Source organism: Lagopus leucura, unplaced genomic scaffold (assembly GCF_019238085.1).
Source record: "Lagopus leucura isolate 7727_CA_CO unplaced genomic scaffold, USGS_WTPT01 Super-Scaffold_100157, whole genome shotgun sequence".
Taxonomy (NCBI): Eukaryota; Metazoa; Chordata; class Aves; order Galliformes; family Phasianidae; genus Lagopus; species Lagopus leucura.
Window position 1 is genome coordinate 22,841,842 of NW_024962334.1, and position 18,014 is coordinate 22,859,855.

General features: G+C 37.1%; 1 protein-coding gene across 1 annotated transcript; it reads left to right on the forward strand.

Moving 5' to 3' along the window:
* The first annotated feature begins 1,627 nt into the window (after positions 1 to 1,627).
* Positions 1,628 to 7,642, forward strand: AGR3 (anterior gradient 3, protein disulphide isomerase family member). Its single transcript, XM_042888811.1, has 7 exons — positions 1,628 to 1,733; positions 3,764 to 3,827; positions 4,199 to 4,251; positions 4,856 to 4,932; positions 5,719 to 5,782; positions 6,805 to 6,888; positions 7,593 to 7,642. Exons 1-7 carry the CDS (start codon positions 1,628 to 1,630, stop codon positions 7,640 to 7,642), a joined length of 498 nt encoding a protein of 165 aa, XP_042744745.1.
* The last annotated feature ends 10,372 nt before the right edge of the window (positions 7,643 to 18,014 follow it).

Consider the following 18,014-nt stretch of genomic DNA (forward strand, 5'->3'; position numbering starts at 1 on the left):
TAATGTGCAGATTTACAAAGCCCCAAGGAGATACTTTCTAAACTCAGTTAACAACAGATAATATGATCAAGCCTAAGGAGAAAATTATGTGAAACAAAGAATAGCTCTAGAGCTGTGATATAACATGGGGGAGAAAGAGAATGATGATGATCCAGATTGAGGAGGAAAAGTATTATAATTGATGAATTTATTATAACCCAATCACAATTCTTCAGAAATGCAGAATTGCAGCAATATGGCGTACTTCATTTTTTCTGCTTATGAAAGTGCATTTTTTCTCCAGTTATTTGAACAGAATACTTTTCTTGTGCTGAGTTATTGAAAGTAGCCTTTGAATTTGTTCATCAGAAATTAAACACCTAACAGTGATGTTTGTAGTGTTGAGAATTTCACTAAAGCAAAGACAAAACCTACAGCACTTTCTATGCCTCTGCCGTAGGAAGCATGAATTCACTTTCACCAGCACTCAAGGCTGTAACTGCACACTGGATGTCACTTCTAAATTCAATGTGAAAAATTTGTCATAAATACAGGCTAATGTGCTTTAGAGGAAGATTTGAATTTTTGTGTGTTAAAGTCAAAGGACTTTCTTGACAGGTCATCCTGGTAACTCCTATAGCTCAGTCTCTCATCCGGAGAGCATTTTAATCCGGTCTGTGATTCTCTGAAAAATGAATCTCCAGAGAATCAGCAAGCTGGCTCAGTGATATCCTGGGCTGTGTGCATTGCATTTTCTAATTCAGTGCAATCTGAAAACTGGAGTTTTAATTACCTGAATATTATTGCACTGGGCAAAAATTAGATGTATTTGGCTTTGTGTTATCTTTCCTCAACTGTTAACTTTTGTTCTCTGACTTTCATCAAGAACAGAAGTTACTGAACTTCTTGGAGTGATTTTTATCAGGAAGAAAAGTAAACACCTTGAGAATACAAAAGCAGACTGGGACATGGGTGGGTTGGTTTTTTTAAGCAGGATTTGAGCTAGAAATCAATTTTTAAACACCATAAAGAAGAGAAAAACTTTGAGTTTTACTGTAAGAAACATCTGGAAATCAGAACATTTGTTTGAAATTTATCTCACTATTTTAACATTCTAGTTCACAAAATTAAGCTATCAATTTTTGTTAGCAATTTAAAATAATAATTTTCTTAAGGGTTTTATTACAGCACATTTTTTAGACCAAAAAACCTACTATATGTAAAATGCTGTTATGGTTTACAGTAATTAAAAATAAAAGGGCAAAAAAAAAAAAAAAAAAAAAATAGTAGCACTGTCCTGAAATTTTCATGATCCTGTATTAAAATATTGTACTGCTTCATGAGGATGAAATGGTGGATGACCAAAAGTAGAAACTTTGCTCCCCTGATCACAGAGTAGAGAAAACTATCTCTTGCCTCTGAAGTTTGATTGCTCTAAGCAGCACTGCATAAGATTATCTATTTTTACTGCTCTAAAAAAAAAAAAACAATAAAATGTTTGTAGCAATTACCCAAACTGTCCATAGCATAGACCATTAGAATGACAAGTTGATTTACACTGCACTAGGTAATGAATCCATACAACTAAAGATGCTGCTTTGTTTTCCAGTTTCCTTGTTGCACTGAAAAGGAACTTTTTAGAGAAATAATGCTCCATTCAACATTGGCTTTGTCTCTCCTGCTAGTTGCAGTCTCATCCAACCTTGCTATGGCAATCAAAAAGGAAAGAAGAGCACCTCAGACATTATCAAGAGGTATTTTATGTAGTTACCTGCTGATCTTACCATGTATGTTATTTAAAGCATGTATGTGCTTACTGAGGCATGATTCTTCAGCATTTAGTCACACACTAAATAGTGCATCTTTTTCCTCCTTCTCATTTCATTCCATCAGTTTGTTCTTAAGAATATGGCTGAAGGCTTCAGATAATCTTTCTAATTTATGTCAGTCACAGTGACCTGTTAGAATCAAATAACTCAAATTGAGTCTCTGGAACCTGGCTGCTCTTGAAGAACTCTCAGTGAAAAATATTTTTTCACACACCTGTTAGTAGACAGCTTGAGATGGTAACTTACAGCTACTGAAACACAATTTCATAACTTCAGTCTCAAATGAAATTTTTTCTACAGATCCATTTTTGTCCACAGAGTCTCAACCATTAGGGATATTTATTTATTTACTGACTGGTCCTTAATTTCCTTTTGTTTTCCCTCTTATCAGATAGTCACACTCACACTTCCTTAGTGGTGCATAATTTTCCACCTGGATGTTAAAGGAAGACTGTATTTTAACATTTTTATGTCTGAACAAGGAAATTGTATAGAAAAATAGCTCTTTCCATCTTCTCAGCCTTCCTTCTCTTTTCACACCTAATCGCCTCAGAATATCTCCAGCTGTTTCCCTGAGCTCCCCTGCAACTTGTGCAAAGCCTACAAAGCATCCATGGCTCACCTCTGAGTTCCTCCCACATGAAGCCTTGACAAAGCCCTGCATTCACAAAAGCCCCATCTGAGGCCAGTTTCTTGAGGGGTGTTTAGGCAGCATTGAAACAGATCAGTTGTAGGAAGTATAGTTTTAGTGAAGTTTGAAATTATTCCATATTATATATATATATATATATATATATATATATATATATAAAAAAGGGAAGTCAAAAGGCTTCATAAAATAGCAAAAACAAGAATAAGTGCTTTTCCATATGAAACCCATTGTATATACAATATAAAATTGTCTCATCCCTAGACAAAACAAAGAGAAGTGTCAAATCACTTTCCACAAGCGGTACCCGTGGAGAAAGTTTATATCCAGTCTGGCATCTATTGCCTGTCTTGACTAGATCAGAATTAATTTTTCCCACTCAGAACATTACCTCCAATTATAACAGATTGAGAGGGAATACTTACTCCTGCTGTAAAATTAACCCAACTGACTCCTCTCTGCCATTGTCTATGTCAACAGTTGATTTCAGCCAGGGAACCCATTGGTCAAACAAGCTAGAACCCCATCAAAAATAAGACAGATGTGAAAATGAATTAAGTCTTCTGAAAGAAGGGATGGTCTATAGCATCCCAGTCAAATGCCCCACTGACAAGAAGATGGGGAGCTACTTCACAGGGGCTGGCATCTTTGGGATTTGAAGGTACGAAACCAACAAGACAATCTGCTTTTTGAGTTCAGGGGATGAGCAGTGAAGTTGAAGACTCATTAGGATTTTATTTTGACGGAGATTTTTATCTAACAGCCTTTCTTTAACTAAATTATTTAATTAACTGAAGTACTTGCAACTCCAGAGACTGAAATTCTTAACTCAGGAGTCAGGCTTAAAACTCATTTAAGAACAGTCACGTTAAAATTGATTTTATTTCATTTGTTGTATTAAATTTTCTCTCTCACTTTTTTGAGCCAGCTTTCTCTTTAAGCCCCCAGCATCGAAATGAAATACAGAGCAGACAACATGAAGAGAAAATATGAAGGTATAAAGAATTTTGTCACCAATTTAGGGAGCACTAAGTATTCAGAAAGAGTTCTATTGAGTGTATCAAAGGATTTGCACTGGGTAGTCAGTCAGCTGAGGTATTTTGATTGCTTTTGCTTGTTTGTTTTGTTGGTTTATTTTTTAATATTCTGATACATTTATTAGCAGATGTAGGATTAATATATCTACAACGCTTGGTAAGCTTTGAACAAAAATCTATTTGTGTACAGCTATTGACCAAGGTAAGAAATGTAGTTTCTTATGAATTACTTACCTAGCCAAGCATTAATCATTTTATTATATTTGTAGGTTGGGGAGATGAAATAACATGGGTACAAACTTATGAAGAAGGGCTTTATCAAGCAAAAAAAAGGTAAGAAATTAAAAAATAGTATTGAAAGACACTTTTATTAATTATATTGTCACCCCTCAATATACTGTAATGAAATAAAAAAAAAAAAAAAAAAAAAAAACACCATCACAGCAGACCACTCTACCATTCTTGTAGACTTTTACTTTAGAAAAGCTATCTAGACACAGGAACTCCACTTCTCTATTTCTTTCTCTAGCATCCCTTTTTTCTTGCACAGAAATGTCTACCATCCCTCACAGAATGCCTGTTAGGTTTCAATGAGATTTAACAGGAAATGAAATGCAATTTGTCTTTTCCAACCTACTAGCAAAATCACTTATTTTCATTCTTTTCAAATAAACTAACTACATGTTTTATTATTATTAATAAAGTAACAAGCCACTGATGGTCATTCATCATTTGGAAGACTGTCAATACTGCCAAGGTAATTTTGATTTTTTCAGTGTTAAATTTTTGTAAACATCTTTTTAAGAAAACAACTATTTATATATTTGTTGAATTTACTCAAAAATCCTTAAGTGCATGAAACTGTAGTTGAAAAGCTAAGAATTTGTTATTTACAAAAAAGTCATTGTGAATCTACTCAAAAAATGAACATGAAAAACGTTTAGTGCTACTGTCCTGCTATCTCTGATTAAACACCTGTCAATTTAAAGACACATATTTGCTACTGACTCATCGAACATATTTAACAATGCTTGGCTTTCCTGAAATGGTAACTTGAGAAGGAGATAAGGACAAGACAACTGAAAATGAATTTTCTGAGAATAATGCACTTTTGTCAAACTGAGACATCATCTGCTGAAACTACAGGCTTCGTAAATGACAGAAAAGAGCTTCCATTTTCATAGCTAGAAGGTTGCACTGACACACAGATCAAAAACCATAAAGCCATGATAGATCCCAAAAGTGTCTCCTAGGAATGTAAATGAGCAGAGGCAGGAATGATGGGACCAGTCTTCGGTGCCTAAACACTGAAGGAAAGGCAACATCTACAATGGACTTAAAAATATTTCTGTCTTTTCTAGCACTGAAGAAAGCTTTTGCTGAAAATGAAGAGATACAAGAAATGGCCCAAGATAGTTTCATTATGCTGAATCTCATGGTAAGAAGGGTTTGGGGAGGTTTGTCTGGTATCTCTTTTTGGTCTGTGTTTTCTTGTCTTACTTTTTCATATTTTTGCTAAGTATATCTGGCATTTCAGTTAAACATATTTATGTAGATGGCTCTTAAAGTAATGCCTCCCATTTATTTCCATGGAAATTACAACAATACAAAAGGTACAATTACACTGTTTGATAAAGCAAATTCTCAGCTAAAAACAACTATTTCTCAACGTAGTCACCACCATTAGCTATGCATTTTCACCAGCAATAAACAAGAGCCTGCATGCCACAGCCATAAAAATCTGCATGGCTATCCAGACCATTGCTTGTCTTTCATACTTTTGTTGCCACTGCTGAAACACACCACCTGATGCCTCACTGTGCTCACATCCACTGTTTTTGTCCATAACAGTTCAGCAAGTGTTAATGAATGTCAAGAGGTGTAATTTTTTCTGCATGGAACACACCTTTGCCTCTCATGCACTTCTCAACAGATGCCATTCTGTCAGACTGTCTCTACTGCCATCTGTTGCAACAAAATGTAATGGAACACTGGTGCGAAGGTTTAGCTTCTACTGTCACATCACCAGCATCCATCTTTGATGACATGGACCAACACAATAAAATAGGAAGCATTACTTTCAGAGCAGCCCTCATATATGCATTTATGTGTGTATGTACACCGTCTGTATTTTTGTCTTCTGGTATAAGACTGTTCACAAGTGATGCTACTTCAGCTAAATTTATAGGAATATTTTAATAATTAGCTTTAATTTCTCTGCCAGCATGAAACCACAGATAAAAACCTGTCACCTGATGGACAATACGTGCCTCGAATCATGTTCATAGGTATGTACAGTACTTATGAATCTTCTGAAGATGTGATCTCTGAATCTATGCCAGTGTCATTCTCCAGAAACATCAAGACAAATTATTTTGCAAAAAGAAAATAGCTCAGAATTTGTCTTTACCATGGCAATAGTATGGAATTTGGCACACCTGAGTTCAGTTCCCATTCTCTCACAGGCTTCAGCCCCTGTAAACTTCCTCAGGTTATAGGTATGTTCTGGAGGGTACCTCATTTGCATTTGGGGGCAAGGTGCTTAAATATCTGTTAGCATCTGAGCATCTGTCAGCCCCTGTTAGCTCTCTGTGCTTTTGCAAGTGCAGTTAGGAACAAAGCTTAAACAGAGCTGTCAAATATCAGACTGATTGTACACATCTACAGTGCAGACCTTACCACAGAGCAAGTCAACAGTCAACAGAATCTAAGCAATGATCTACTGCATTGTAAAGTTGACTTCTGAAATATATCAAGTAAATCATGCCCCACAGTTCATGTTCCCTTTCACTAACTGTACAGGCATCAGAGGTAGGTGAGATGAAGCCCCTGCTCAGAGCAAGGTAGTAAAAGAAGTCAGGTGATTAGTTAACAGAAAGCCCGGCAGGGGAACTAGTTCAGTATTTACAACCATTTTCTCCTGTAATGGAAACAATAAGAATCACAAGACCTTAGTCCTGGTCTCTAGGTAACATGATAATGTTACATTAATTATGCATGACCCTCATTATTTGTGCATCCAGTCAGACTGCCTCTCCCAGAGTAACCCCAGAACTTGTAAAACAGGATGGTTTTCTTCAAGTATGGACAAAACATATGCATAACCAATCTCATAAAAATAGCTGTGTAATATAAAACTGAGCATTAGCTTTTGTTTAAGATTTCTCCACATAAAAAACGGTTGGAACAGAGCGTAACAGCCTCGCACTTTGTGGCTGGCAAAATCAGAACTTCTCAAAAACAGGGCTGTGCTATGGGCATCGCCCTCCGCTGTTGTGGAAAGCAGCGATTAACACAGTTTCTTTTTCAGACCCATCTCTCACGGTGAGAGCTGATATCACAGGAAGATACTCTAATCGGCTGTACACTTATGAACCACAAGACATACCGTTCTGTAAGTGCCTATTTTGTTGTGTTACTCTGCATTTCGTACTGTAAGCAGCCAGATGCACACCATGCCAATCGTCTGTGTTTGAGAATCAGTTAAGATCTCGAAGTAATGAATAAAGAATGTTTGCGAGCACTTAACAGTAATTTACAGCGTCTAACCTGTTCCAGCAAACACTTAAGCACATCTATTGTCCCAATGGATTTATTGGGTCTACTCAGGTGATACGAGTTGAAAGATCATGGATGAGAAATTTCAGGACCAAGACCTGAGCTGTTTGCTGGTGAATGGTGAGAGTCACTGTGCTCAAAGGTATCCAACTACGCAATGTTAATAGGCAGAGGTGGGAGGGGACTGGGAAAAAAAAAAAAAAAAAAAAAGTGTTACCCATATTTCAAAAAGGAATGTGATTTTTCAGGTTGAACTAGTACTCTGTACCATCTATCTGAAACCCATGCAGTATCTCACATCAAATATGCATGTCACATCTGATTATCTTGATTGCTGAAGCAAAAGGGATTCGACAATACTCAACTCCTTAAGTTAAATGTTTTGATTCACAACACTTTTTGCCTTTAGCTTTAGTATCAATGCCGGAATATTTACTATAGGAACCACTAAAATACATAATCCTGCATTAATTTCAATGTGAAGAATGTACTAATCAAAATGCATTGAATATATTTTACAGTTACTTATTTTTCTTCCAGTAATAGAGAACATGAAGAAAGCACTACGCCTCATTCAGACAGAATTGTAAGCAACAGTGAAATGTTCATAGCCTCTAGAAGGTGAAGCTGCGCCAAGAATTCCAACATTTTAAAGCATTTATTTAGCTTCTTTCTCTGCTATCTCTTTGAACTCTTACCAACCAGGTAAACCAGATTTCATGAGAAAGTATGATTTGAAGAGGAAATAAAGGAGGCTACCATTACAATTTGGGAAACAGAGAAGAAATCTATCAAACACTTTGAAGTGGAGTTAGCTACCTGAATAACTGAAAGTGATGGTTTAAGGTGCAAGCAACTGAGCTGTATATTATCAATTGAACAGTAGCTTTATTGTCAGCTACAACTTCCAATTAAGAGCTATAGCCAATACTTGATGTCTATTTACAATACAATGATGTAAGTTATTAGCTACGTCTCACCTCCAATTTTTTATTTCATGTAGCTTGTGAATCTTTAGTATGACACAATTTTATGTGCTTATTTCTCATTAAAGGAATATTGCTGGCAAATCAGACGGAAGGCTTTTGCTGTAGATTTTGGAATACCTAATAGAGAAAACTCAGATCTAGGGTTTGCTTTCTTCTGTATCACTCTTTAGTTATTATTCTGATAGCTGAAAACAGAACATATTTCTTGCTGAACATGGGGTTTCTGTGAGGTGATAGTCATCAAATAGCAACTACAGGTTTTGCCATGATAAAAATGCAGTGATGCAAGAGAGATGGAAGGAGATAATTCTGGAACTCCACACCTGAGGCTAGTCATGCTTGTAAAGTCTGGTACGGGAAAAATTAGTAGGCTTTTCCTAGCCCTTTTCTTTTAAATGGCACTTTCAAAGGGTCCTTCCTTCTGTAGCTCCCAATACAAACATCATAGTGGAAGCATGGTGAGGGAATCTGCATATACAAACTCTTTTACACAAAGTCTCCCAAGATCACCATATGGAAGGGTAGACATCTATTTTATGTAACAATATTTTCCTATGCCTATGATATGCTCCTTCACTACAGCAAAGTCGTAAGTCATCCATCTGGAAAAAGTGCAACAATGTGATGTTCTGTGCGAGGCACAAGTGTCACTTTTCTCTGTTACCTGCCATTTCCTCTGACGTCACCTAAACGCATGTATGAAGGATAACCCTCTGCAGGACAACTATAGTAACTTACAATACTGAGTATTAATGTGTCATAAAAGAAATATATTGCACCTGTTTTCATAGCTATGTGAAATTTGGATGTATACTCCAACAGAGGGTGATAAATGACCTGTGGAACAAATAATAAAAGAAAAAATATATATTCGTCTTAGCAGTATATTTTCTTGATAATCAAGGGAAAATGCTGGAAACAAAATTAAACTAGTAATTCCATCCCCTCTGTGTTTATCTCATTTATGTTCATATCTATTCCAGATTTGACAACACTTCCCAGACTTGTGGGCACTCCCTATCTTAAGCATGTCAGAGGTGTTCAGGAGAAAAGGATGGAGCAAGCTGCCAGAGATGACACAGGATATCTGTGGCAGCATTCGCAAAATAGGGTCAAGAGAAGATTTACTTTGGAGAGAAGCACAGGACAGAACAACTTCTGAAACACTGAAGTATGGTAGATTCAGAATATAAACAAAAAGTAGGCAGAAAGTTCTTATTCTTTTGCAGATTTTTCCTCTCTTTGCTTTCAGAATTATTGGATGAGGTCATGAAAAACACTGACTTGAAACAACTCCTGTTCTAACTTGGGTAGGAAATAAAATGTGAGCTATTTATTCTATAAGGCAGTGCCTCCTTCACCTATTTAAGGTCCAGAATATGAAGGTTCCAGGCTCTAGGTGGATATTTAAGGGAAGGCTGCATTTGTGCTCCATTAGCTTTCCAGTGTAGGAAGGGAAGCATCACATATAAAAAAGCAAAAGAATACAAATACGCTGAGGGCTCCTTTGGGATTGTACAGTGGATGAGCATTTTAACTCATTTCCCATTTGAAGAAGAAACAAATGCATATATCTGTGGCCGGAATTTGAGCTGATTGCTGGCCACTGATCAGACCCAAATTACATTACTATACTAAGGAGAGGGAAGACACAGCATACATAGGCACACAACACAGTAACTCAGCAGTCACGATTCAGTGAGACCGTTTAGTTGAAATCATAACTGATCTGCTTTTAGAGAATTCTTTATCACAGGCTTAAATGAAAATGGGATTTCTCTCCTTTCACTTCTCAGATCCTTATAGGTATCAGGCTGAAATCTGTTCTCAGTTGTAGCCTCAAGAAATAGGACTAAATCCTTGTGATATTTAAAGATTCAGATCCAGTCCTTTTGGTGGAGCTAGATATTCAGGTAGAAAACACTGTGGATGTTGTACAATACTTTCTCTGTTCATGGCTTAGCTTAACATTCATCCTCAATTTGACAGCTGCTACTATATTTCTGCCCTCTCATCTTTGCTAGGTAATATTTCTCCTGATGGAACATAAACACAGACCTCAGATTAAATTCTTTCTGGTCAGGAACAAGATAATATATTTGTAGCCTGTGCTATAGCAGACCCAGTGTTATTCTTTCCTCCTTTTTTCTTCTCAAGTGAGTGGCATGAGATGCTATTCCCTTCTCTGTTGGCATGCAACAACAGTCACAATAATAGTGGGCAGATCTTTATTCACATGCTTTGCTTACATCTCTTCATATTCATTGGAAAAATGTTCCTTTTGTTTCTTGGTCAACTGGATCTACAACAACCAGCTTTATTTAACTACTGCTGTTCAGCTTAGAGCTAAAGAAGGAGAGGAAAAGACAGGAAACTTCTGTGTGAGAGCAGCAGTTATTTTTACAAAGAATCATTCAGTTATTATATAAGGATCTAATGCTGTGAAAGCCTACCTGTGTAGATTACGTACTCTACAGAATTCAGATCTTGCGTTCTACACCTATGGATCCCAGTAGTAACATATATACATTATGGAAGCAAATGTTTTGTGTAAAATTCTTCTGGCTTCTCCCTTTACTACGACCACAATACATTCTGGAAAACAAACTCTATTGCCACCTGCTCACATATTCATACCTATTTCACTGTTGGGAGTTATCTGTTGTAATCAGACAAAGCGTAGTCAAACAAACGTGGACTTAACGTCAGAGAGGTGAGGCACAAGAATCTGGAAGCCTACAGAACAGGATCCTCCCTCTATGTATCCGTCTCAAAGCAGAAAGGCGTGGGCTTTTCTAGGCAGATGGCTGATGTATTGGTCTGCAGAGCTAAAACATTTCCCAGTGTGCAAATATTTGCAGTGGACCAGAACAAAAGAAAAGCCACCATACCTTTATGTACCATGGAGACGAGAGACTGTAGGACACCTCAGCACTTAAACAGCAAAAGAAATGTGATCTTGCAAAATAAAGACAATGTACTTTGGACTGTTTCACGTATTATACGTGTTCTTGCCAAAGTCTGACACAGAGAAATTTCCAAATGCTGAGGTGTCTTCCACACATTCAGCCAAGTCATTGCTGTGCTTCCGTTTCTTTTTTCCCTTGCTTTCTATAGTGTCATAGTATGAGTGAAAAGGAGACAAAATCTCCACAGAAATTCATAAGTCCACTAACACAAATGACACATGGAGGAATATTTGTTCTTCCATGACTAAATCTCAGAATTAACAATTTAAATATTCGTACCTTTTCCTTGCTGTTCAGGGTGCTCATGGTTCTCATCACCATCTCAGATTCTTCTGTTCAAACATTCATATCAAGAACTGCATTTCCAAATTTCCATGTAATTCCAATTCCAATTATTCTTAAATAGTTGTTCATCAAATCAACTCTTGTCTATAAATGACCAGTAGGAAAGAGAGAAGATGTCATATGTAACAATTTTTTCAAGAATATAATGCTCAAGACAGCTTTCCTCCATATTTGTTTTTCTGTGCTTAGACTTGGTTTTTGCCTCAGGAAAGAGACTAACAATACTTTTAAAAGATCAATCATATCTTCTGATAATTTTCCATGCATACTGAGGGTCACTCATTACTGCTTTGCATGCCCTATCTGCCAGAGCAGTGATTTTCACACGGTTCTAAAATATTTCTACAAGCAAATCATGGAACTGGTATCCACCACTTCATTTGGAATACAATTCTGCATACAGTATACCTTGTCACTATCAAATATTCTCACACATACATGCTCCTGAGGAGTAACTTTAACCAAATTGGAATAACCATTCCATTATGGCCTAAGTGACTTTAGTTCTCATTAATTCATATAGTCTTGTCCTTAATAAGAAGTGACAAAAATGCCTACATCACATGAATAACCTCTCACAGACTTCGATGACTTCACAGAATCAGCCCAGCAGTTTCACTAGATCTGGAAACCTGATCTTTACTTAAATTGGAAGAATGCCCTTTCTTATTTACTAACTAAACAAATTAATACATAGAAAACCTCATTCCAATGAAAACATATTTCAGGTTGTTTAGCTTTCTTCATCTAAAGATATGGGATATGGAAGAATTCCTCTAAACAGAAGGAAAGCTTTAGAGACTGTTTTGTTGTTTCTTATTTTGAAGAGTCAAGAAACAACATTGTTGATGTCTAGTGAAGATTTTGAATAAGTAGTTTTCATGATATATTTCCAGAATGCTACAGTGCAAATAAGCACCCCAGGTACCTACATGGTATCCACTACATTAACACTAGCATTGCTCTCACGGATTCCTCAAGGCTGCCTTTCCTGACCAAATGTGTTGACTGCATAGGAGGTAAGCTGAACTTGTACCACCCCAAGTACAGCTACAGGGCATCCCTGAAGGACAAAGGACTAGACAGCTTAAACATTAGGCATGGCTGTTATCCACAGACTGGTATGCCTGAAGGTTCCCAATGGTAAGTGAGTAGCATTCAAGAGACCTACGGAACTTGTAGTTATTTACCCTGAAAAGAGTTCCAAGAGCCAAGGATGTTTAGTTATCCAAGCTTTTGTATACAAGGAACTAAAACATAGGCAGGTTAAGATCACACAAAGGGCATGTAGCAGGGCAAAGAACTGAAGGTGCATTTATCCAGTTGATAAGAATGAAAATAAGCTCAAAGTAATTCACACAGCTTCTTTCTCACTGTGGTCATCTGAACTCTTGTAATTAAGGAGAAAAAGACACTGTGCTAAGGTAAACAAGATAGGAACCTCAATTTTATAACAAATGCCTTAGAGCATAAAGCACTTCCTTCTTACACTGAAGCAAACCAAAGGATACGTGTCCTTCTGTTGGAGAAAGAATGACTCACCAAGAAAGCTAAAGAAAATTCTCCCCATGCTATATAATTTCATGACATGCTCTGCTGAGCCATAAACAAACCTAGAAGTAACAATGTCCTTGAGAAAGAGTAAATTCCAGAAATATTTGTAGTAAACAGATAATTCCACAGTGCTAGATATCTTAAAGTAGCTGCCATTTCTCCAGGTAAAGCTATAATTAAAGAAGACACTGTGGTTTCAAGGTCAACAATATTAAAAGATGACAGTGCCAGTAAATTTTTTTACACTACAGTAATGTAGATTCAACTTGTCTGTGACTATATGCTGCTAAATCCCAGAAATGTTCAAACTACACTGTAAACATAGTGGCAAATTTCCAAAAAAGACGTCAGGTTGATAACCTTATTTTAAAACAGTGAAGTTGAAAAACAGGTAAAATCTTCCGTAAGAATAATTTAAAGCAGAAAAGGAAAAAAATTAATCTTTGCATATATAAAAATTCTGAATGCATTGGCTAATCACAACAATAAAACATAAAATTAAAAACATATACTCCAAGGGTATTTCATATGTAGAAGTACTGATTGCTTTTCATGCTGTTACATGGGGGAAAAGAATGATTGCTGCTCTTTAAGACTCCTGTTTAATATTATCAGCAGAAACTATTTGGACATCATGAGCTTCCAAAAATAGCCCTTGTGCTCACCTTAAAGTGTACTCTTATAAAAGTTAGTTTCTTTATAACATATTACACAATAACACTTTAGATTTCTCCTCATACCACAATAAATTTTGAATACTAATACCATTTTCATGGACATGTGTTCTTGTTGGATGAGATGGACAAACGAGGGACTTACAAACCAACAAAACAGTGATGAAGGAGCCCACCCCAAGGGTATGCATGAAGACAATGGCTGCTGATATGGCACCATTATGAGTCTGGTCCTTGTGGTGGAGGACCTGAATCACAAATTCAGTGGTTATCAGGGAAGGTTAACCTACGTCTCCAGAGGGTCCCTTCCAGCCGCATATACTCGGCAACTTTCAGATGCGACTGTTACCTCCATTGCAGCTGATTATTTTATATACCAAATTCATGGTCTCTGTAATCCTTTCATTCTAAATAAATGACATTTTCCATTAGGAAAGCTTGCTAGAAGGGGTAGGTCAAGAAATTCAGTGTTTTGTGATCACTCAAATCACTGTGGGAGTACAGTGAGCTGACAGTCCTATCAGACAAGAGCAAAACTTGGTCTGAAGGATGGGGAACAGGACAGATGCAAACACAGAGAAACCCAGATCCAAGCTTTGGGGATGCTGCCAAGGGATCAGAAGTGCAGCAACTGATGCAGTTTTGAGATGCTCTTACTTCTCTACTGGAAAGTGGCTCTGACATCAAAATGTTCCCCAAGCATCCTTCTGGGAAAAGACAGCCCTGAAAATGGGAAACTGCATGAAATCTTATTCTCTCTGTCTGATGTAGGCAGTCATATTATTTATTAAAAATGCATGCTGGACAAAGGCTGCCCTCCATGGGAACTGTGCTTATCTTTTGTCCACTAGAAAAAATGAATATGCCCACAACAGCAGCATTTAGACTTATACGAACACATTTCCCCTTTTTTAGAATTATACAGCTCACACTATATATACCAGTATTAGTAAAATATACCTGTCCTGGTGAATGGTATTGGCTCTGCTTAGATGAAAGGAAAATATGGTAGTTGCTATACAGTATTACTTGGTTTATCTTATACATGATTAAACAATTATCAAAATTCCTTGATTATTACAAACTTATCAGAAATTTACCAAATAGCTGAATGCTAGTTGGCCTCCAAGGAAAGGCTTAAGTTTAAAGCCAGAGTATTCACTACAGCTCACAGCTGGCTACAGGACTAAAGAGACAGTACAATATCATAGAATCATTAAGGTTGTAAAAGACCTCTAAGATTATCTAGTCCAACTGTGAACACATCAACTCCTATCACAGACATGAAGCTAAATTCTGTTTGGAGAACAGTGATTGACTCAGAGAAGAGCTTTGGTCTTGAGCATGCAGCTAGTTACCATCCAAGTCATGAGGATTTCTTACAAGTTTTCTTCTGCTAGATTAATACTATTACTCTGAAGTCATAACATTATTTGTATATAGCGCCTGAATTAGGACAAATGCACTGAGGTGCACATATTTTTCTGAAGGTGGGTGTACGCGAGCATAGAAGGACCAGGCAAGCAAAGTGCCTCGGGGACTTATACCTGCACATCAAATATTTTTTAGGCACTTTTCAATTCAATTTAGGCACATACTTGTAATGTTTTCTCTTCTGCAGTGGATGGTAGTATACTGAATTACTGACTTTACTGCCCATAAAACATAAAGCATAAAACTGTGCTTGCACACTCATTGAGCACATTCTACATATGTTTCTGCAGTTAAATTGTGGGAGTAGTTATAATCTCAACTGATAAAAATCTTGATATAGAAAGGCCACATCCTCTTGATAAATGTTAGTTTTAATTACCACTTCATACACCTCTCAGTGGAACAAAATTTATCTACAGTTTTACATGTACTTAGCAAGACTATTAAAAAAAATTCAAACTCATCTCCTGTATAAGTTCGGCTTTATGGAACCAGAATAAAAAAAGAAGATAGAGATCAGCTCATTAAATACAAAATGTCAGCTTACAAAGTTGAAGTCATAACTAGGTGAGAGTAGATTCTGAATTAGAGATTCCTTTTAGATACAAAATGGTGTAAGATAAGAGGTAATTAAAGAATTTTTGCCATCTATTGAAGGCTTTTACTGGAAAGTACAAGTCATCTCAGTCTTCTGTTCAAAGGGCATGTCACCACCTAAGCTGAATATCCTCACCCTAGTTCTAGTGATTCCACTAGATTTAAAGATTTAAAGAATCTGTTCTGTAAGTCTGAGACATTTGGGATGACACTAAGACAATCTGGACATTGGTCTGGCTACTAAGATCTCTTCACATACATGTTAAAAGAGCTTAAGTGAACCCAGTATAAAAGCCCACACTGAAGATTAAATATATCAAGCAGGCAGGCATATTTTTCAGCCAATTACAAGAAAGCAGACCTAACCAGTAGACAGCAATCAAATGCATCAAATATATCTGCTAATGTTGTATTGCCTCAGCAGAAAAGATGGCAATAATTGCTTCCCTTAATAAGCAATAAGCTGACAGTTACACCATGAGGAGGTTGAGGCAGCCACGTCAACTCCTACAGTATTTCACAGTGCCACATTGCTCTACAACACAAATTACAGTACTACATAAAATCAAAGGGAACAGCCAAGCTACGCATGAGCTAAATTTGAAAAAAAAAAAAAAAAAGTTTATCTTCCTACAGATGTTTTTTTTTTTTCCCTGTTTGTCTTGACAAAACCACATTTATCACACAAATTCAACTTTCCATTTCAGCCCATTCTTTGGATAAGACAGCAAGAGAGACTAGAGGTGTGCAAGATAAATTATTTCGTAGCCCATATTATTAAGCCATTATTTTAGTTAATTTACAGCAAAGTATTGGATATTAACAAAAATAAGTGATGCATTTCTTCTTTCATTTTATAAAGAGCACTCATATCTCAACCCTCTTGGTCACTGTAGCCTTTTCTGACTACTCAAACTTTGCATCCTTTCCTAATTTATGAGGAAAAATAAGAAGGTAATAATGTCAAATTTAAGCTTGACTTTGAGAGACTGCATAGGAACAATGAAGAAGCTACAACGCAGATTTGCTAGGGAGGAGCTTGGAAATTGGCCTCTTCATTAACAGCATTCAGGGTTTGTTCCCTCCCACATCACCAGACCATGCAACTTCCTCACACGGGCTGGGTGTGCCTGACCTTCTCAGGACCAAGACAAAAGGAACTATGGCCACAGCCAAATAAGGCCTCTTGGATTAATTTAACTAGTAAATGAAGCTTAAATGGGCAGTTCATACTGTCCAGGGGTGCAAATTACAAAGTACTTCCCCAGTTGTTCTCTTTTCAATAGTAAGCTTAACATTACTTCATCACCGAGACAAATATTTTATATTGATAATGAACCAAAGGAATTTTCATAATCATAAAAAAAAAAAAGCCACAGAAAATAATATATTCAATCTTAGGTAAGGTTTTTGGTAAGATTCTGAACTTTTAGCTCAAAACATTCTTTTTCTCTGTGAAAAGGTGAGCAGCACAAATGGAATAGCAAAGACATGGGCATATATCATTGAGGGTAAACTTCTGCTCCTTGTAAAGAGTTTCAATTGTTGCTGAACATTTGTTTGTCACTCTCTGGCTATTATGTTACTAATTCTATTCATCTTTGTTTACCTTCAGAGCCTTCTTTTTGAAGCACCAGTGGGAACACAAGCAAGCCAAACCCCTTCACAATGCAGTTATTCACTGCAGACTGCACTGAGCAATTGCTCAAGGTTACTCATGTCAAATCTGGCTGCAGCTGCTTCTGTGAGACTTGCAGGAGATAACAGCATCCTTTCCTGCACTGCAGGAAGTTCACACCATGTGTGTGCATGGGTCACCATCCTGACCACATGTTTCTTCCTCCAGCATGCTCCAGTATGGAAGAGACAGAAAGAACTGTCAGCAATCATCACAACTTCATCAATGATCCTATGCACAGCAGGGTTCTGCTCATCCTCCCTTTGTCTCAGGGAATCCACGCAGATAGGCAAACCCAGCCCCCTCCCTCTGCAGAAGCAGAGACACAGGGGACACACTGACAATTGCTCTCTCCCTCCAGGCCAGCTTACACAAAGTAAATCTGTGCAGGAGGGACTGCCCCTTGATTATTTTCCACACACAATAATTCCACTGAGTGCCCAGCAGAGCCTTACCTTCATCAGTGAACTTGACTTGACCAGATGAGGGACCAAAGCTCTCCTAAATCGTTTCAATGCAAGAGAGCCTGCAAACAATACAGTAAGAGCAACCAAGCATTCAGCAGCATTCCCTGCCATTTCATTTAACAGGATGTGCTGATTCTTGTGTTCCCTTCAAGTCTATAATATTATGAGGTGGAAGAGAAAAGCATCATATTAATCTCAAAGAAGCAGAAAAGTGAAAAATAGCTAGGGTCTTACTATTGTAAGACATCCCCCAGC

Excerpts from the sequence above, each read along its gene's own strand:
- AGR3 (XM_042888811.1), top strand. The coding sequence starts at position 1,628 with ATGCTCCATTCAACATTGGCTTTGTCTCTCCTGCTAGTTGCAGTCTCA. Across the intron at positions 1,734-3,763 it reads ACCTCAGACATTATCAAGAG|GTTGGGGAGATGAAATAACA; the intron begins GTATTTTATGTA and ends TTATATTTGTAG. Across the intron at positions 4,252-4,855 it reads AGACTGTCAATACTGCCAAG|CACTGAAGAAAGCTTTTGCT; the intron begins GTAATTTTGATT and ends TGTCTTTTCTAG.